Source organism: Apiospora kogelbergensis, assembly GCF_038363985.1.
Source record: "Apiospora kogelbergensis strain CBS 113332 chromosome Unknown utg000012l_segment0_segment0, whole genome shotgun sequence".
Lineage (NCBI taxonomy): Eukaryota > Fungi > Ascomycota > Sordariomycetes > Amphisphaeriales > Apiosporaceae > Apiospora > Apiospora kogelbergensis.
Genome location: NW_027117429.1, coordinates 606,836 through 626,952, shown reverse-complemented (window position 1 = coordinate 626,952; position 20,117 = coordinate 606,836). Strand labels below are relative to the sequence as shown.

Sequence of the window (20,117 nt, the reverse complement as noted above, 5' to 3'; positions counted from 1 at the left end):
CGGTGCGGGCGGAAGGAAGGAAAGAGGCAATACCCCCGGCAGCCTGTTTTCGTGATTTGCCATACTTGGTGAAGTTCGCGAGGTCCTTGAGTCGATCACCTTCCGGCAAGAAACCCGAGGCATGGGTTGGGCGGGTCGTATCCACCGAGAGCAGAGCTGGCGCCAGGCTAGGAGATAGAGCCTAGAATGGTGACAGGTCATTCAAACATCTAGGGGGGGATGCCATATCGTCACTAGAACCATGGTCGGATGTCGTCTGGTTCTTCGAGGCTGGCCTAGTGTTGCACGATGAGAGCAGAGGAAACCGCCGCCGTCGCCGACTATAAGGACCGGCGGCAAGGGCCCAAGGCGTGTGTAGCCTATTACGTAGCGAAGGCCTGTCGTTGTTCCCATGCTACTCTCCACTTAATTAGCATCCGGATCTACAGTTGCAACCCGCGCTCCAATGCTATGGTTAAGCTGATCAATTGTACGATGCCGCAACCAAGCGCCCGGAATAAGTACATTGCCATTACCTCAAAAGGAACACCACTTTCGCTTAAACTTGTCGCCTGAGAGCGCCGAGGCAGAATCGCCATATGAGATCTCATATTCAGTTGCCATGCAACGATGGACTCAGGGGCGCATGGCTCAGCGGGGCGTATTGAAAAGTAAGCCTTGCCAATGCTTGTTGACCCCCCTTTATGCTGGTTCGCGACCAGCACCGAATTGGGCAAAGGTCATGATTTGTTTCAAGTGTCAGCCCCATCTGCAGCTGCTGCGAATCAACTACGACAGCCTACGAACAGGTGGACTACGGCATTGGCAGGTCTCTGATCCACTTTACTCCAGTGGGGACAATACTCTGTTGTGCACTTAATCCATCGAATGTCATATATCAGAAAGACACGAGCTGGTATACGGGTCCCAGAAGACGCCCCCAAAGGCACAGGCCGCCGCACCAGTCATGCTGACGGCTTCAAGTTGATTATCAGGCCATCTTGCTGTCGATACACTGAGTAACCTTGTGTACCCAACGGCCAAGAAACAGCCAAGAGACCAGTGTTAGGCTATTTTAGAATAGTATCATACTAAATACAAACCCGCTCAGAATAGGAACCAACAGCGCGAGTGCCCATCCTTTAGCAGCACCTGACGCCGTCGTGGAACTTATCGCTGGGGCAGACTCAGTTGGCGTGCCGCCCAGCATCTGCCAGTCCATCAGCACGTCCGAGTCGGCCGTCGCGGCGGCCTGCGCGACGCCGTCCGCGTACGCGTGGGAGCCGGACAGCACCGTGGCGTCTCTGGTGCTGAGGATGTGGATGTGGTTTGCGCGCCCGGCGTAATGGCCTGGGAAGACGGTATCGAACTGCACCACGCCGTCGGCGTCCGTGATCTGGACTCCGCGACAGAAGTTGCTGTCCAGCCCGCCCTGCCCGGTCGCGGACACGCCCGAGTACACGCCGGTCGCGTTCGAATGCCATACGTCGATGACCATGGCTTTCACGGGGCACGGTCGGTGATGCTAACGAATTGAATGTCGAGGTGCAGTGGTATGCCTGTCCGACCTTCGGTCACGTTAGTGCGCATCAACTCGCCCGAGACGAAATAAGGCCTAATGGTCGTCTCTTCGACAAGGCGTAAGATGCATTGCCGGCAAATATGATAGCCGGCGATGTCGAGGGATTGTACTTGGTATCCACCTTGTGCGACTCGATTGCCCATTTCTTGAGATCGGCCTCGTCGCGTCTCTCTGGAGAGAATAGATGGCCGTGGGGGATGCCGCACTTTTCGCGAAGTTGCCGCGCATTCTCAAATCGACGAGCGATGGCGCGCTGCTGGCGGACCAGCACTGGGGGAGAGTTGGCGCAGCTGCTCGTGGTTCGAACCATGTGCTGGTGTGCATGGCTGTACGACGCCGCTTCGCGCTTGAATTGTTCAGTGTTGGTATCCTCGCCAGGGTGGCCGATGGCAACGTTGTTGACGGCTAGTGCCGCCGTGATACAAGAAGTGATTTTAACCATTTCATCGTGCTGTTGCTACATGATTTGAACTGTTCAGGGATCACCCAGACCAATTGAGGAAGGATTTGAGAACATTCTGCGATTTTGAGGAAAGGTAGGCATTCCACGATGAAAGCAACAGCAGCAATGGCCCGTCCCTCCAATTCTTAAGTGATGGCAGGGGCCGAAACAACCATTCTGGTCCACACGACCGTAGTCTCCAATTTCACCCTTTTCGACGTGGTGCGCCGATTCGAATGGAGCGAGAATCATCCAGTACCATATTGTACTGCTTTCTGCTGCATCAGCTCGAATACACCCACGGGCTGTTTCCGGTCCTGACTACTGTTGATCCCTGCTGCTGTAGGGGCGCAGGGCCGGAAGAGTAGCAATGGCGCACTAGCGCAATTATTTGCAACATAAGCACGGAGTCAATTCGCGACCCCTCGCCATTAGGGGCCAACTGCCCAATCCTCCTGAACTGCGCAAGAACTTCTCCTCAAGACACGCCGAAGAGAAGCTGGCCCGAGATTCCTCTTGCCAACATGGGTTCGGAACCAGATCAGCAGCTGCCCTGGCGACGCTCGCCCAACTCGAGCTCATCATGTCATCAACGTTTCGCACCCGCAAACCAGCACTTGCTATATCTACCGTTACGCGGGACGCTATTGAAGCTCCATGGACACTCCACGAATATGCTCCAAGAGAGTCCAGCAAGTTGCCCAAACCGAATTAGGTAGCTAGGCCTCCGTCATGGCCACACCAAGGGGCAGAAAGACAAGGTTCGCAAGAGCGGCTTGTCACTGCAGAACAAGGCACAAGACCTCGGGCGATACTGCAATGTCTTCAGCGCGCTTGCGTACTGGAACCCGACGCACGAGCGGATGGAGACGGCGATGCACGTCCCACGTGGGCAGCGGGTGCCGCACATGAACAGAATCGTCGGTACCCGTCTCCAGTTACATATCATTACGTCTAGTGTATCCAACTCCGTTGTTGACATCAGCAGTTTCATAACTGGTTGCTTGCCATGCGAGACCAAGCCACGGCGGAGCGACACGATCGAGCGGCCAAGTCGGAGTCATCGATTTCGAGGCCGCGCCAGACGCCAGCGACGATGCGGATGCCGAATACAAACCCGTCCCGAGTATATTGCAGCAGCTCTCGCTGGCGCGGCGGAGCCTCTATCTGTCTACGACATTATCCCCGACGTGGCCGGCGGGACTGTCATTCCCAATAGCCACACGAGGCAGGCGGGTCCGAGGCAGCTGCCTTCACCGCAAAGGTCCTAAGGTAAGCATGATTCTCGTCTATTGACTGCATAGCCGACTGACCGTGTGACGCTCGTCATAAAGCAGGCCCTCGAGGTTCCCAACCGACAGTGGAGCGGCAGCCCATCCGTACAGAGCCCAGCTCCACGACGAACGCTACGCCGACCGCCGCGACAAATGCAGATGCCCGGCCAGCACACACAAGATACCCCGACCACAGGCGCGATGGATGTGTCGCTGCAAAGAGCTGTACGTTAGAACAGACGGGTGGCGACTAGAAGGCCCTTGGCGCGAATCATGTTGGCACAGCCACGACATTACCTTCCCAGATCGGGGGAAGCGGCACAAAGCTATTACAGGGCCGCCAAAGGAATTTTTGCAGAATACGGCAAGGTGCACATCTACAGGCGCAAGTTGCAGCGGGGTATCCTGGCAATAAAGGTAGTGGGGATGCTGGAGGACGAGTCTCAGCGGTGTCCAGTTTGCGTGAAGACGTCGCACATGTTGGTAGTAAGATTTCACAAGCGGCAGCTCTGTTTATGCTTATCTCGAAGCATATTCCAGTTCCAATCTAATAGCAAATGCACTAACACTACTGTTGTTCTGCTCCTGTGACTCCCTGGTTCTAGACTCTACAGTGATCCTGGTGTGAAGAAATAGTGTGAGACATACATCCCACTTCCTATTCAAGTCGGAATGACTGGAGAACATGCCGTGGATGGTAACAAAGACATTCCCAAGGATCCCTCCAGATAGCTATCCTTAGTTCTACACTGACTCGAGGTTTGCTGGAATAATTCCCTACTATTATGACCTCGCGACGGGCCTAGGTCCAAGATGTGAGCTAATTACATTTAATCTCCTCAGTCTTAACTTCAACATGCAACCCAGTCTAGCATTCCTACATTAAAATGTAACTAAGACTAGTTTTTGCGTGCCTCTGTAAATGCCAAGATTGTTCTGTAGTATGGCCGCCTGCGTTCGCCTTCTGTGCCAGGATGGTTGAGGAGAGCCTATCGGAGGTCTCTGTTTAGGGATGCCCAGCGCCCCTATCTCCGTGATGCAGCCCCTCCATCTCCTGGCGCAAGTCGATGCCCTCCCATGTACCTTGGATTCAGCATTTGGGGAGACGTCTGTACTGATGTCGTACATAGCCTGCTCCCTGTTAGGCGGCTGGCGCTGACCATCGTTGCTGTAATGTCCTTTCCCATTGCTGCGTCCGCGCCTTCAAAACCATTGCGACTCGTAGGCTCGTCTCTTTCGACTTCGTCGGTATAAGGCTTGCAACAGGGAGTATTGAAGTGAGTTGGGCCATTCGCATCGCAGACTTGCTTGGCGCGGAATTGTGTTGCCTCCTGGCATTGTATGTGCCGACCGCTGGCAATCCATTCCTCTGTCAGTGTGCTGGCATTTTGTATTCTCGTCGACTCTTTTCTCTATCAACCACGTAGTAATGTTCGGCGGTCGGGTGGCGAATCGTCGGTGGGATGCGTCTATCACACGATGATGCATGCAGGTCGATCATGGCATGCCTGTCATGCTGGTTTTGGAGGGACTAGGTAGTATCTTATCCTCAAGGAGTCACTGCATGCCGGCGTGCTTCAGGGTTTGTTGGTCATTCGAAACAGTCAATAACAACCGTGTCGCTATAATGTCGTCCTTCTTGGAACACAGAAGTGACGGTTACCTCAACTGGTATTCTTGGTAGCAATTATCTTCATGCTGCCGTGGCTATGTCGGAGGCTTGTGCCCGCAACTGCTGTACTTGTAGGGACCGATTGCCGTCGAATATCAACGGCGCATCAGACAGCGGGCATGGCTGAACAGCTCGTATGGCGGCGGTCATATCTCGTTGGTTGGTGACTGTCGATAATTGAAATGTAATGCAGCGTTGTTCAGAAGTGCACTGTAACAAGGAATTAGCCCCAGCCGTTGTTAGCCTGCAGGTGGTCGTTCAGAGCCTTAGGGACATTAGTGCGCCATTACCCCTAGGTACCACTATGCCGTAGCTTCATGTCAAATACTGATCCGCCAAGAAAACGACCGTACATCCACTCTCATTCTTTTTTGTTTCTCGATCTAGCGGCACCAACTTCTGCAACTCAATCCGTTACCCAGCCCAACATAAGATAACTGGACTGACCCTTTGATGATGTCCAGTATCATTAGCAGCTTGAAAAGTGTCATCTTGCCCTCAAAACCCTCGTTCCCTACCAGCAATAACCAGACTATTCATCCAGACCAAATGAATCGTGGTGTTAAGCGGAAAACTGCACACTCCAATGTTGATACCGATGATTGTACGTGCTGCTCCCAGTCGCGCTTTATTTTGTCAATCATTCGTCGCGCGCTATACTTATTAAAGCGCATGATAGATATTGCAACCGGGCTATTATCGCCCGCAAGACAGCGGCGCGTTCGTTCGCGACACTCCATGGAAGCATCGGCGCCTGATTTCGAAGCGCGTCCTCCGGCTGCTAAGGCCAGTAAGTCGCTATCCTGCTAATCGTCTAGTTTGTGAATAAAGCTGACCGCCCTTTTACTAGCGCGTCACAGCCGGTCGATAGGCAGGAGAGCTGTCGAGCATACTTCTACTCCGCCCAAACCATCCGAAACCCGACCTGAGACCCCGGCTCAACAATACACAAAGGAGACATGCGACGTCTCCAAGGTGCTCGTCGCCAATATGGGCAGTACCGGTTCGTCGCCACCCTTGCGTCTGTAGAGTGCTCCCTAACTGTTTCGCCTAGAGCTACTCCAAACTAACGGTGACACGCTTACCACGCCGGATTCTGCTACGTTGGGCAGGCCCGTCGACAACAACACCAAGCGAATGACTGAAAACGCGGGAGACAAAAATAACGCTTCCAATGCCGCCGAGGACACGGAGATGGAGGTTGAGAAGCTGTTGGAGCATCGTCAGCTGTCTGATGGTAGCATTGAGATTTTGGTCAAATGGGTAGGTCAGCCAAAGGAGGACGCATCCTTCGAGCCTGAGCACGAAATCCAGCAAGGCGCCGCCGAGACTTTGTACGATTACTGGAGAGCCAAAGGCGGACGAACCAAAACCCTGTTCTACGAGGGAAAGGACCCATTGCCTGAGACGTATCACGTCTTCAAGATTTTGCATCACGAAAAGAAAGGAACCGGATTTCAACTTGAAGTCCAATGGGTCGGTTACCCCGCGACGTCTAGTAACACGTCACTAGAGCCGGAAGCGAAGTTGAAAAAGATCTGCCCGAAATTGTTAGAAGAGTACTGGGAGCGCCAGGGTGGCCGAAAAATATATATTGGCAGACGGGGTCGCCCTAGAAGGGCGCACTAAGTGTGCTCCAAAATTGGGCGGTCATGATAGGAGGGAGCTATCGCAGTAGACGAAGTAATTATTTCAAGTCAGTGTAGATACTTAGGATAGGGGAACCCTAGAGAATGCCATTTTTGCCATCTACCGTCCTGATGTCCTCCGACTTTTACAGTGGACCGTACGCCGCACAGTTTGCCCGTAGACCATCCCTAGGGATGCATTATGACAGTAGCTATGGCGCGCTAGCACGGACAGTAGTTGCTGTCCCACAGAACCTGAATCCCATCACGGACACTCGGAAAGGACCCTGCTCCTCCCCGCTTGTCGTTAGCCTTTATATCTGATTGCCCCCGCTCCCCGTATCTTTGTACTTGTATGCTCCTTGCGCTCGTGTCGCGAAAGGCGAGTGCCTTCATAATGGTGAAAGATAGGAGTAAGTCAACGGTTCTTAGAACAATGCAATGTACATAAGTGTTCGTTATGGCTAATAATACCTTCATTTTCTAGGCAGCAAGCGCAAGGCAAGCGAAGAACCTCCATCGCTAACTGCAACCAAGAAGGCGAGCTTCTTCGATAGTGACAGCGACAGCCATGTTAACAATCAATTCCCCCTTCATAATCAACAAGCGCCAACAATTGTATGCGAAAACAAGTCTGCTTTAGTGGATGAGACAAGCACAAATACCGCCGTACACCAGGAGAACAACAGTCTTGTCCTATTCCCCTACGACCCCGATATCACGTCGGCTTCAGTGCTTCTATGTCGCCAATGCAGAAAAACCACAAGTGTTGCCACTACACAGCTCCCTGTTTCCGCGACGATCGAAGAACGTGAAGGCGAAATCGAGTTCCGTGTCGTCAACAACGACAACAAGCGAGAGTCCATTATCATACTCACTGGTCTGAAATGCATCTTCCAAAACCAGCTCCCAGAGATGCCGAAAGACTACATTGCCCGACTTGTGTGCGATCGGACACACTTATCCATAGCCATCGTTAAGAAACCACTCGAAGTCGTAGGCGGTATCACCTACAGGCCGTTCAAGGGACTTCAGTTCGCCGAGATCGTGTTCTGTGCTATCAGTAGTGAACAGCAAGTGAGAGGGTACGGTGCGCATCTCATGTCGCATTTGAAGGACTATGTCAAGGCAACTAGCGATGTCATGCATCTTCTCATATATGCCGATAACAGCGCTATTGGTTACTTCAAGAAGCAGGGGTTTACGAAAGAGATCACTCTTCCAAGATCCGTATGGATGGGACGCATCAAGGACTACGAGGGTGGTACGATAATGCAATGTTCGATGCTTCCTCGAGTCCGGTACCTGGAAATGGGGCGAATGCTACTAAAGCAGAAGGAGTGTGTATTTGCCAAAATCCGCGCAATCTCAAAGTCGCATGTCATACACCCACCACCTAAACAATGGACGAGCGACGTCACGCCCATAGACCCCTTATCGATCAAAGCGATTCGTGCATCGGGGTGGTCACCAGACATGGATGAGCTCGCGCGGCAACCTCGGCACGGTCCAAACTACAAGCAACTCCTGCACCTTTTGAACGACCTACAGAACCATCAGTCGTCTTGGCCCTTCTTGAACCCAGTCAATAAGGATGATGTGCCGGACTATTACGACGTAATCAAGGAGCCTATGGACCTGTCAGCTATGGAGGCTAAACTGCTGGCCGACCAATACGAGACGCCGGAGGCCTTCATCACTGATGCCCAGCTCATTTTTGACAACTGTCGTAAATACAACATCGGGACCACACCTTACACTAAGAGCGCCAACAAGCTTGAGCGTTACATGTGGCAAAAGCTAAAGGCCGTTCCCGAATGGTCGCACTTGGATGCTTAGAAACCCATTTACTTATGCTGCAGGGGCACGCCATAAGGCAAGGATATATCAGAAGGAGAATCTTATTAAACGGGCCGTAAGAGCCTACGACCAAACCATGGACTCCAAATAGTATGACCGTTCTGTCGAGCTTCCTAGCTCCCTTGGTGACAGCAGCAGTTTCGACAATCAGTCGCGTGCCATGCGAGGCCTCGCCATGGCCGAGCGACACGATCGAGCTGAAGAAAGGCAATTGATCAAGGCAATTGATCAAGGCAATTAATCAAGGCAATTAATCAAGGCAACAAGCGCAATCGCGAATGTAGAAATATGCTGCGTTCAACGCCTTCTCAATGGTATAATGACCCGCCGGAGGAGGCTAGTATGTGTGGGCTTTGCAGTGAGGGCCAATAGAATAGAGTCATGGACGTATCTCTTCACATTTGGAGGCATTTGTCAATATAAAAAATAATTACATATCAATCCTCCTCCTATTCAAAAATCGTTATACCAGGTTTCCTATCAGCACATTCAGCGCGTTCAGCATAGTTGGCCCTCTATCAATAAGCTCACCCCCCTTCGCATTTCGGGCTCGAAAACACGAGTCTCACGTCTTCGGCGCTTGCTGGCGACTTTGAGGTCCGAATGACAGATGCGGTGGTGCCTCGTAGGTCCCTTCACATCCAGTCCGCGCGTTGTACTGAAAACGAAGAACGTCGGGCGACACCCAAGAACTGCTGGATAAGGTGAATGAACTGCTGGAAATGTTCAACGCCGTCCAGTCCGAGCTGGCCCACCACAACGAGAAGTAAGTCTACCTTCACCCTCGTACGGCATGGCTCTTCTACTCACGCACGCCCACGTCTCGCCAGGTTCACGGCTTTGTAGGTCTCCACCGCCGTCGCAACGAGGTATACATCTGACAACAGGTGCCCGAACAGCACACAGAAGGTCGAATAGTTGTAAGTCGCCATGTTTCATTCCGGCGCAGGTCGTCCACTGACATCGGGTACAGGTTCTTGCAGCAAACGCAAAGGCTCACGGGGTGGTTGTCGCAGGTGAAAGCCCTGTTTGAGCGATTCGTCCCCGTGGCCGACGCCGACCCCTTGGGCGACACCTTTTTCGATCAGGTATAAGGTTTGCGACAGGGGGTGTCGGAGTGAACTGGTTCATTCGTCGATAGGACGGCCCCTTGGCACGGAATCGTGTTGCCTACCCTAGCATTGTAGTGCCGACCGGTGGTGCTCCATTTCTTAGCAAATACACAGGCCTTTATAGCCTCATCGACTCTTTTCGCTATGGATCATACAACGCTGCTCGGCTGTGGGTTGGAGAATCGTCGGTGGGATGCGTCTATCGCACGATGCATGCAGGTCGGTCTGGCAATGCTATCACGCTGGTCCCGTGGGGACTGGGTCTCGCTGGCCTAAGGAGTCATTGTGTGCCGGCGTGCTTCGGGGTTCTTTGAGCATTCGAAACAGTGAATAACAACCGTGTCGCTATGCTGTCGTCTCTCTTGCAACACAGAAGTGACGGTCACCTCAACCGGTAGTCTTGGTAGTAACTGTCGTCATGCTGTCGTGCTCAAGTCGCCAGCTTGTTCCGGCTCCTGTTGTGCTCGCCGCCATGCTGTGTGGGGTTTCGACTCATGTTGTCGGTCGTCGGTTGTCGGCGTATGTTATGCGGCGCATTGCCAGCATGATACGGATAATCGTCTTTTTCGTGCCCTTCAACCACGTCGTTATGACGGATAAGAAGTTAATCATGGCATTTGTTGCTGTTTCGAGCACTGACTGCAATTGAACTAGAAGCCCGGCCCCACGTGGCACAGCCGCGTTTTCCTGTGGCTGCCACCAGCCACCCCCTTAACCCGCTTCTTCTAACGTCCAATATTCATGCTCTTTTGGCACTTGAGCCGAATAGCTTTCATGCAATGGTCACAATCGCAACAATCCTTCGTTTTCGATATTTTACCAACAATTTTGCGGCTGGTTGTATACTGTTTTTCCCATACTATGTAGTACGTCTCTGTTCGAGATCTCCAAGTGCTGCAGTATGGTTATGCGCACCTCTGCCATTTGCCTTCTCTATCCAAGGCCTGGATCACCTCTCGTTCCCCTGAATTCTCTCGCGACTTTCCATAACGGTGGGCTCCGCCAACGCCACCATCGAAAGGTGGCAATTCAGTCGTCGCCGGCAGTGGCACAGCTCAACCTGCCGCCGTCGTCTGCTTTCCAAGGGTGATTATGAGCTCTTGTTTTTCGCAGAGGGGTCTTCTGGGCACTCTCGGGTCTTCATTGGTCTCTGTGTAGCCAACTAGCTTCAACACCTGCCAATGTACACCCCCTACGGGCCAGTAACCTGCTCACTTCCTATCCCGAAACCATCACCCCGACGTTTGGGTCCTCCAACATTCTAGCCATTCACCACAAGTTATACGCACCCATTTTTGGTTCATGGCATTATACCCGCTGAAACTTTGCATCTTCTCGTCCCAAACAAGCGGCACGGGGAACCCATAGCCGCCCGGCCGCACAACCAACGACAGGAAAGGCAGACCTGCCAACACATAGGGCGAAAGGTCCTCACTGCTCCATGATTCTTGCCCAAGGACATCGTCCCACAATGCACATCGTCGCTTCCAACAGAAGTGTTGGGCCACTGGCGTAATCCTGGAGACGACCTCGACGAGGCGCCAGGTAGAGCCAGCCGGACGGCCTCTTGCACGCTTGCATGGCCTTGATTCACCTGCTTGCCTTGCCTTCCGTTTCCGGCAAGGGGTACCTGAAATTTCCGCCTGAGCTAATTGTGAGACGTCCTCTTCCATCGACATTGATATAGTAGGGTCTGGGTGGGTCCGTGGGTAATGCTCTAGCGGAAGCGATGCTGCTGGGGGGATTGAATCCTCCAGGTTGTCCTGCGCCGGAACCGAACCATTTCCCTGGCCGATTCCGCCTAAGGATTGGCTGCGTGATCGTGCAGAGCTGAGGGAACGAGTTTGTGCTGCACCGTCTTTTGTCGTTCCATCATGCCCAAGCCCAACCTCTAAGAGCTCATCCCAAGCCCTCCGCTACTTGTCGTCATATTCTGTAGGATTTTGTTCCAAGAAGCATAGCATGTCGTCCAATATAGGGTTCTCAAAATTTCTTCCATCGAAGCATTCAGATAATAAATGGTGTTATAGGGGCAACGGCCTTGCTGGAGAAAAATGTATGCTGCCTGATCCTCTGTCCACGGCGGGAGAATAGAAAGGATACCCCCACTGCCTAGCCGTTCAAGCTCGAGTGATAGACCATGATAGGAGAAGTCGAAGCACGAGGAGTAATAATCTTCCTCTAATTGATGAGCTGGGTCGTTGGTCCGCGGCAATGCCATGATGGGTAGGTCGTGTGCTTCTTGAACAGTGTCGATGGAGATGTTTTCGGCGGTGCACATCGTTGTGGAGGTCTTGTGGTTGAGGAAAGTGAAGAAAGAAAAGGAAAGAGTGATTCTATCTGATGAAGGATGTAAGCTAAGGCACCCCTCCACGGACCGTCCCTTCACGGACCAGGTTATCCACCATTAGCGACCATTTCAATCAAAGTTATCTCCACGGCCGAAATCGATTTAAAACTGCTATCTTCGAGTATTTCCAACAATACAATCTTCTACTTCGGTTCCGTCCCCTTCAATGATTTCATTAACGTTACGTGTACAGCATCGAATCATCGGGTCACCATAACGATAACGGCGTCACTGTCCACGGTCCCACGAGGCAGAAGAGGCAGAGGCAGCTGCCTTCAAATGGTTTTCCCACCACCTATCAGCAGGTTTTCTATCTCCTTTGGCTTGGGGAAAGCGGAGCTACCCCGCCAAACAAGCTACCAAACAAGCTACGAAAGCTACCCCGCCAAACCAAAGAAGCTATCCACCAAAGAAACATCCCAGACTGCCTAGAAGGAACGAGTCATTTACGTATTTGGCTAGATCAGAGCTGGCGGAAGATCAGTACGGCGATAGCACTTCAATTCGCTCGGTGGGCACTTTGAGGCCGACAGACTTCCAGTGTATGACAGGTTGTGAAACCTTGCAGCAAGGCAGCCAGGTGTGTATACATTGCGCATAAGATAGCGATATGAAAGATCTGGTGTGAGCTTCCCCAAATATCAAATTTACCCGGTGCAAAACGCTCCGGAATGCGGAACTGCAGATATTCGTCAGAATCCAAGTCTCTCAGGAGATGGCATACGCGGTGAGCGTATAGACTTACCGCGTACAGGCTAACTCCGGTGCCGTAGAAAGTAAGCTCGAGCAGATACCATTTCATTCCCGAGTATTGGAGCATATATTCGAGCCCGTATCGCTGGACTCCATGCAGCAGTGGTATAAACGATGAAGCGCCAAAAGCAACGAAGGTGCTCACCCTCACTTTCCGCAAGTGGGGCGTTCTGAGCGTGGGATGTGAAATAAGAACACCGGTAGCAGTGCCTGTGGATATGATCTGCGTAGCTCATGTCAGCAAGGGAGGGGGTAGAGTGAGGTGATCAAAACCGATCGGGGAGACTAACAATAGCCCAGTGTAATCTCTGCAAGCCCGCTTCACAGAAGAATAAGAAGTAGACGCCCGAAGAGAACGTGCCCACTGTCACAATAACAATGCCCAACAGATCCATTCCATGCCAGAATTCTTCTACGCCTCGCGAGTGGGGCTGCAATAGGTGGTACAGTGCGCTAAAGACCAAACAAATCTCGGCACACCATAAGCAGATCCCAAACATAGCATAATCAATGGACGAGACATTGAGAAACCGTGGCTCGCCCAGGTGCTGCAGGAAGACAGTTGCGATGAGAGGTAGGAGGAGCGCTCCGACCAGATGACTGTATACATTGCAAGATTCGTTATGTAGGAAAGTCAGGCTGGTGAAGATCTCCTGATAGTCTGCTTTCTCTAGTCGATAGCCACTGAGGGTATAATGGTTGTCGACATGCCATTCAGGGACCTCTTGCCACATGACGGTCCGCACTTTAGCCTTGGATCGGGTTGCTGGGCCGTTCGTGCTGCTCATGTTGACTTTCGGTACGTGCCGTTTTCTGAGTTCCGATCTTGACATGATTCTTCTCCCGAGATGGGTATCTGTCGACAAGAAGTAGGTACAGTATATGGCGGAGATAGGGAAGGACACTCAAGCGCTGAATTTCTGAAGAAGGGGTAAAGGAAGGATAGACGTTGCAATGAAGAAGCGATATACATCTGGAACGGTGCTGTATAATTTGATCAGTGACATTGTGACTTAGAATCGGATACAGTCTCGCATCCTCGTAGACTAGTTCTGGTGTACGTCTAAACAGCTTTTCGGCCTGCTCCAAAGCTACAGGACCAGTCGCAGTTCGTCTGATGCCGATATGCACGAGCGAACGAGCTTGAGCGGTCTCTGGCAGCGGCATGTGGCCAGTCCATTTTGCCTCGGTGGTGCTCGAAACATACATATGTGTGATCTGTAGATGTGTCTGCGACAAGTGTTACTCGAGCCTTGCATAAGCGTGACTTCAGACTGCCAGATCAAAGTTGCTTTTCTGTCCAGGGTGTAATCCACCGATCCACTGTTGGCTCTAAGTGGCCGGGGGAGTACAGGGCTTTGCGGTAGTGATACTTGTTGACGACTGTGCCTTGAGGTACGAGGCCACCAGGGCAAGAAGTCGCTTTAGGTAGCATGGTCAGAAACAGATGTAAAGGCCTGATGTACGATACTGGTTGGTACGAAACAGAAGAGCTGTATTGAGGCTTTAGGGTACAATGAGCGCATGCTACTATTTGAGTACCGGGAGAACAATCAGATGCGTTTCGGCTGCCTGTCGTGAACGGGATCGGACTAGCCCAAAGCAAAGAGCGACAGAAGCACTTCGGCAGCTACGAGGAGCCCATCTCAGAACTCGTGCCAGCCGCGCCAGCATAACCTACCCCCAGTCCTCCAACTCTGCAGATCGTCGGAGGTCTTGCTCGGCAAGGATCACCAGTCGTATGGGCCGTATGAGCAGTATGGCGGTAGCTATGCGTGGCAAGCGGGCACCGATGACATCTCACATGTCGATCAAGTATCCAATCTGGAGTAGGCCGTAGCAAAGGAGTACACAAGCGTAGATGACTAGCACCACCCGCGAAAGCGCATTTCTACCGCCAACCGCACTGAAAGATTCGGCTACCCATACGGCTCAGGTCCGTTTTCAAACGTCCGCTAACAAACAGCATGCCAAAGGGCCGCCAGTAAACGGTGCAACGTTGCGAGAGCCGTTTCTTCAGTACATACGGCAATACGGCAGGTTGGATGGTGCGTATGTACGGGACCATGACCACGCCGTGACACCATGTACCCCGCTATGCTCGCAGGTACAGATGTCGCTTAATCTGTGGGATATTCAGGCGCATTGCCAAATAAATCTCCTGAAAGCCCAGACACGTATGTAACTGCACATGGACTAAGAATAATGGATACTCATATAGGTGACCTTGATGCCGACCTCGACGGACCGATCTTTTGCGCTATTATACGGATGGATATTGAGTGCTGTATCGTCTCGTCTCTGCAGAGACGGGGACCTTGCCCGTCGGACTGCGATTCTGATCATAAAGCCTCTCTTCGCTCTCACTAAAAGTCAAACCTGTGATATGATCCACGCTTCTAACCCCTTTACCGCGCCGCGGGTTCCTATCATCGAGGCTAAAAGCGCCACCAGGTTGCTGAGGCTTAGTACTACCACCGGTAATTCCACTGCGGGAGTCCTTCGAAGGATGCGAGAGAGCACGCGATGAGTACTGGCGTACCGTGCCTGCGATAGGGTAGAGCCAAATGCGGAACATAGGGAAGACCATGGGTAGGTTGGTAGTAATCACGGCCACAAAGGTCTCGCGGACGGCCCAAGACCCGGCTTTCTGGGCACCGGTTACGGGGTTCTAGGCGCCGGATTTATGTATTAGGACGCTGCACCACAGGAGAGGATTGTTGTCCACAACATGCGGACGAATGAGTCCAGGTGGATGGAGAAAGAGCTCACCGTTATTATCAGCACGCAGCGCAGAACCCCTGCAGCGGTCACGAAAACCCCGCCCGAGAACATCAATATCAATGCAGCCTTCTTGACCGGCTTGATGCTCGACTGCCATAGCATGGGGATTGGGATAGTCAACAGATAAAGATCAGTCACAACATTGAGCACGACTGTGACGAAGATATCGACTTTCGAGATGGCTGGCTGGCAGAAATCTGCATCCTGGTTAGTCGTGATGTCCATGAAGTAGCTTCCGGTAGGGGCACATGCTGCCTGGGTCAGGATAAATCTGCCAATTCTTCTCTAGAGGCTGGCAACTAAAAAGGATGGAGAAAAGGACGGCGATCCATGTGGATGTGATGAGTGCGAAGCCGACATAGATCCTCATTAGTAAGTTAAGGCCATCCTGACGACCACATTAGTTGAAGCATCAGGAGCGAAGCCACCCAGGACGACTTACAGTCAAACGGATATAAAAAGTGCACATGGCGGCCTTCAGGACCCATAGCAGGAACGTGTAAGTCGACCACCCGGCTATCTGCGTTTTGGAGCCGCCTACACTTCACCCGACAGTTAGTCAGTGTATTCGTCAGTGCGACTGGTGGTGGTGTATCGGTACCGTAATCTGTACTCTTCGCTGGAAGGATCGAGCAGGCGCCGTTCATCGTCTGTCATGCCGTTGTTGGCAAGGCCGTGCCAGAGCTTCCCCACAGAGTATGCCAGGTATGTCTCAGCTGAATATACGACCTGATATTGATATAATTAGCATAAACCTGAGTATGGGAGATAGCCGAGAGAGCCCCATACCGCAGCCAAAAGCATAAGGTAGTCATCGGCTTTGAGATTCCTGATGCCGACGGTGCTCAGCCTCCAGTATGTGCGCAGTCCAATCACGGCCAAACCAATGCCCAGAAGAGCAAAGGCCTCGATCGTGAAAGCATCCATCGCGACTGGTCTTCCGATCTTTTTCCAGCACAGCAACTGAATTGTTCCTCGGAGCTTGTACCGGGAAGCAAAAGGGAAGGACTGTAGGTAGGAAAACAACCCAGTCCGATACCGAAGAAATCAGGGAAAGCGGCAAGGCCAGGGTATAAAGTTTCTCTGGGCAAATAGAAGGTTATTTTGATATGAACCCAACCAACAACATATGCTGTGTGCCACACAGACCAGGCCACGGTATTGCGACCAACATGGCATTGCCATCGGATCTGCCGTGATTCAAGTCTTCTAACACAGGGGTAGGAAGAGAAGCATACATTTGTGATCGACCTACTCGAATTGGTGCGATCAGCAAATAGTTCCGGCCAGTCTACCGATTTAAGCAAAAGAGTGGTGCCCGCACCCCAATCTAAAACAGCAAATGTGCAGAGAGCACTTTGGCTCCATCGCGGTGCAACGCTCCAGGTGGTGAAACGCTGTGTTTAGCTAGGCTAGGCAATCGCAAACAACCAATAGAAAACGATTGTCACGTTACACCAAAGGCGTATTGTACACCTACACGTAAACCATATCCTAGCATTGCGTGCCTCGATAAGAAAAACATGTTTTAGCGAAATTGCTGGGTTGCTATGCTACGGAGATGTTACATGTTACATGTACCAGCCAGCCTGGATCTCTCATAGAGGCATCTGCCCTACAGCCACAAGCAAAATTCAAATGGCCTATATACGTTCCCCTTGCCTGTGCTATCGCATATGGAATCCTCTCGGAAGCTTCCCCTGCACCTGGACACGAGCTAAAATGAGTCTCGACCCATGCCTCCGCCGCGCCCTGCACCGCTAACTTTTCTAGGCTATGTTGGCCCTAGGCCTGGCCCTTTTCTGACACTCTTTACTTGCCGTCGGAAAATATATCCCTCGTTCCCGCTGAGCTCCAGTATTGTCCAGTCGCATCATTTACATTTATTTGCTGATCTGCAGTTCTCAACACTGAAGGTGCCCGGGCGAATCCCATCCCTACGTAGCGCTTTAATTCAGCGCTGGGTGAAATAGCTGGGTACTTGCTTTCGCCAGGATCTCGGTCGCGCATTAACCGTAGGGAAGAGAATGGAGGAACTTGACCTTGTCGTCATCGGGGCAGGTACCCAACGCCGTCCTTTGATGCCTCAAAATAAGCTGACAGAACCATCGCATTGCAGGCTTATCCGGTCTTGCTGTCGCAAAGAACTTTCACCAGTTGAACCCAGAGAAGAGCCTCGTGATCCTGGAGGCTGCTTCCAGCCTTGGTGGAACATGGGCCAAGGACCGCTTGTACCCGGGTCTCAAGAGCAATAATATGCTGGGTACCTACGAGTATCCAGACTTCCCCATGGACTCCAAAATATTCAATGTGAATCCGGGCGAGCATATTCCCGGGAATGTACTTCATGAATATTTAACTCAGTACGCCGAAAGATTTGACGTACTGCAGGCCATCCGATATAGTCACCGAGTCGCAACCGTTGAACACCGTGGCGGTCCTGAAGGTGGATGGACATTGACCACGCAGGACACAGCCGGCAGCGCAGCCAGATTTGTTGCCAAGAAATTGGTAATAGCTACGGGCTTGACGTCCCAGCCTTTCATGCCGGACTACAAAGGCCAGGAAGGATTCAACGTTCCTCTCTTTCATAGCAGAGACTTCCTAAAGAATTCCGCCACCATTGATACTGCAAAGTCCGTGACAGTCTTTGGCGGCACAAAATCTTCATGGGATGCTGTTTACGCCTATGCAATCAAGGGCGTACACGTTGATTGGGTTATACGAGGTAGGAGAATGACATCTCAGCTGCCCACACGTCTCTACTCATTTTCTAACTGATGAATTCCAGAGACGGGTCATGGGCCGGTATGGATGTCGCCCCCTACGTCACACCGCTGAAGATGTGGCTGGAGAAACTTGTCCGTATGTTCCCGTGAACGCATGAGCGAGCAAGCCGACTTCAAACTAGCAGGTCCTACTAGACACTCGTCTGCTCACCTGGCTCAGCCCCTGCACTTGGGGCACTGCTGACGGGTACACTAGAATCCGCAATTTCCTTCATGGCACGGCATTTGGGCGGAAAATTGTCGACGCCTTCTGGGTTATACTAGGTAACGATGTTATCACTTTGAACCAGTACGACAAACATCCAGAAGTGAAGAAACTTAAGCCTTGGAGCCAGGCCATGTTTACGGCTTCATCGTTCTCCATCCTCAACTACCCCACCGACTTCTTCGACCTGGTCAAAAATGGCACTGTCACTATCCATATAGCAGACATCGACCACCTGTCGCCGCAGACTGTCCACCTGTCCAACGGTATCTCCTTCCAGACCGACGCTTTCATGAGTACCACTGGATGGAGACATGCACAAAGCATCAAATACATGCCTGAAGGCATCGACATGCAACTCGGTATTCCGATAGCATCTACTACCCTGGGTAATGCCGAAGATGCCCCGATCTGGACAATCAAAGCCGTCGACAATGCCGACCGCGAAATTCTCTCCCGCTTCCCCCGACTCAAGAATCAGCCCACGCAGAACAAAACCCTCCAGCCATTGCTCGCCACTCCAGGCGTCTCCTCCAATCAAGATGACGCCACCGTACCATCAGTACAGTCATATACCGCTACCCCTTATCACCTTTACCGCTTCATGGTTCCTGTCGCTGAGCACCTGCTGCGCTTCCGCGACATCGCCTTCGCCGGTGCCATGATGAACTTTAGCGTAGCGCCCATCGCACACCTGCAATCCCTTTGGATCAACGCTTATTTCCACGACAAGCTGCAGGCTCGGGTCTTGCCTCCACTTTCCCCATGTACATCAGCGGAAGAACAAGACGAAAGCAAAGGACTGGACGAATTGCGCTATGAGACGGTCCTGCATGCGCGCTTTGGCAAGTGGCGCTATCCTGCAGGACACGGCGCGCAGTTCCCTGATTTTGTCTTTGATGCTCTACCTTACATGGACCTCCTAGTCGGTGATCTGGGCCTGCGGGTGCATCGGAAGGCCTGGTGGTTGGCGGAGGTGACGGAGCCGTATGGGCCTGAGGACTATAGAGACACCGTGAAGGAGTGGGCTTGCCTTCATAATTAGCAATATAATGCCTTTTGTATGATATATCTCATGCCTGTCATATCGAGATAGCTGCATAGAGGCAACAAACTTGATTTAAAAATATCAAAAAATAGTGACCCCCATCCCTGCGCCTCCCCCGCATAATTATCTCTCTCCCACCTTCCCGAATAAGGCGATCGCGTGATAATTGTTCACTCAGCGCCCTTTGCGATGCGCAGGTCAGATGGTCAGCGCTCGCTCGGTGATGTCTGTCACCGCATGAGAGACGCCGTCCAACAGATATCGCAGTGAGGTCGTAGCCGCGTCCACCGGCATCGCAAGTCGGGTCGCTACTGTGACGACAGTGAACGCTGCCAGGGCCGAGGATATTAGAGGGTGGCGTGCTAGGAGGTGCAGTCGTGGCTGCTATGTTCCAGGAGGGGGCCCCGTCTCTCCATCAGGAGATTCAGACAATTCCACGAGTGCTTATAATAATTTAACTACACGCCGCAGCTAGTGCATTGAAGCGAGGCAAGGGGACAGCCAGTTGTAGGAACGGTACGTTGCCATTAAACCGAAGCGAAACGCAGCCGTTCGTCATGGACTACTCGACTCTACTTGACAGCATTTGGAGATGGCTCACCAAAGCCGCCCTTTCGCCTGCTTCCGGTCCAGGATCTA

The 20,117-nt window shown here is 52.2% G+C and overlaps 5 protein-coding genes across 5 annotated transcripts; 2 read left to right on the top strand and 3 right to left on the bottom strand.

The window, feature by feature from the left end:
- Positions 1 to 1,054: 1,054 nt before the first annotated feature.
- On the bottom strand, positions 1,055 to 2,003 carry PG998_014622 (GPI anchored dioxygenase; the record flags this gene model as incomplete). Its single annotated transcript, XM_066881438.1, has 3 exons — positions 1,055 to 1,479; positions 1,548 to 1,594; positions 1,672 to 2,003. 3 exons carry the CDS (start codon positions 2,001 to 2,003, stop codon positions 1,055 to 1,057), a joined length of 804 nt encoding a protein of 267 aa, XP_066723569.1.
- A 2,668-nt stretch (positions 2,004 to 4,671) lies between these two features.
- On the top strand, positions 4,672 to 8,416 carry PG998_014621 (uncharacterized protein; the record flags this gene model as incomplete). Its single annotated transcript, XM_066881437.1, has 6 exons — positions 4,672 to 4,859; positions 4,936 to 5,553; positions 5,629 to 5,739; positions 5,800 to 5,952; positions 6,004 to 6,525; positions 7,065 to 8,416. Exons 2-6 carry the CDS (start codon positions 5,403 to 5,405, stop codon positions 8,414 to 8,416), a joined length of 2,289 nt encoding a protein of 762 aa, XP_066723568.1. The 5' UTR covers positions 4,672 to 4,859; positions 4,936 to 5,402.
- A 3,982-nt stretch (positions 8,417 to 12,398) lies between these two features.
- PG998_014620 (uncharacterized protein) lies at positions 12,399 to 13,665 on the bottom strand (the record flags this gene model as incomplete). Its single annotated transcript, XM_066881436.1, has 2 exons — positions 12,943 to 13,665; positions 12,399 to 12,875 (listed from the first exon to the last, which is right to left on the bottom strand). Exons 1-2 carry the CDS (start codon positions 13,483 to 13,485, stop codon positions 12,399 to 12,401), a joined length of 1,020 nt encoding a protein of 339 aa, XP_066723567.1. The 5' UTR covers positions 13,486 to 13,665.
- Positions 13,666 to 14,915: 1,250 nt separating this feature from the next.
- On the bottom strand, positions 14,916 to 16,363 carry PG998_014619 (uncharacterized protein; the record flags this gene model as incomplete). The annotated part of the gene is made up of 6 exons (XM_066881435.1): positions 14,916 to 15,323; positions 15,425 to 15,691; positions 15,759 to 15,824; positions 15,879 to 15,978; positions 16,038 to 16,165; positions 16,226 to 16,363. 6 exons carry the CDS (start codon positions 16,361 to 16,363, stop codon positions 14,916 to 14,918), a joined length of 1,107 nt encoding a protein of 368 aa, XP_066723566.1.
- A 1,100-nt stretch (positions 16,364 to 17,463) lies between these two features.
- On the top strand, positions 17,464 to 19,953 carry PG998_014618 (uncharacterized protein; the record flags this gene model as incomplete). Its single annotated transcript, XM_066881434.1, has 5 exons — positions 17,464 to 17,497; positions 17,556 to 18,164; positions 18,230 to 18,301; positions 18,361 to 19,417; positions 19,950 to 19,953. 5 exons carry the CDS (start codon positions 17,464 to 17,466, stop codon positions 19,951 to 19,953), a joined length of 1,776 nt encoding a protein of 591 aa, XP_066723565.1.
- Positions 19,954 to 20,117: the final 164 nt, after the last annotated feature.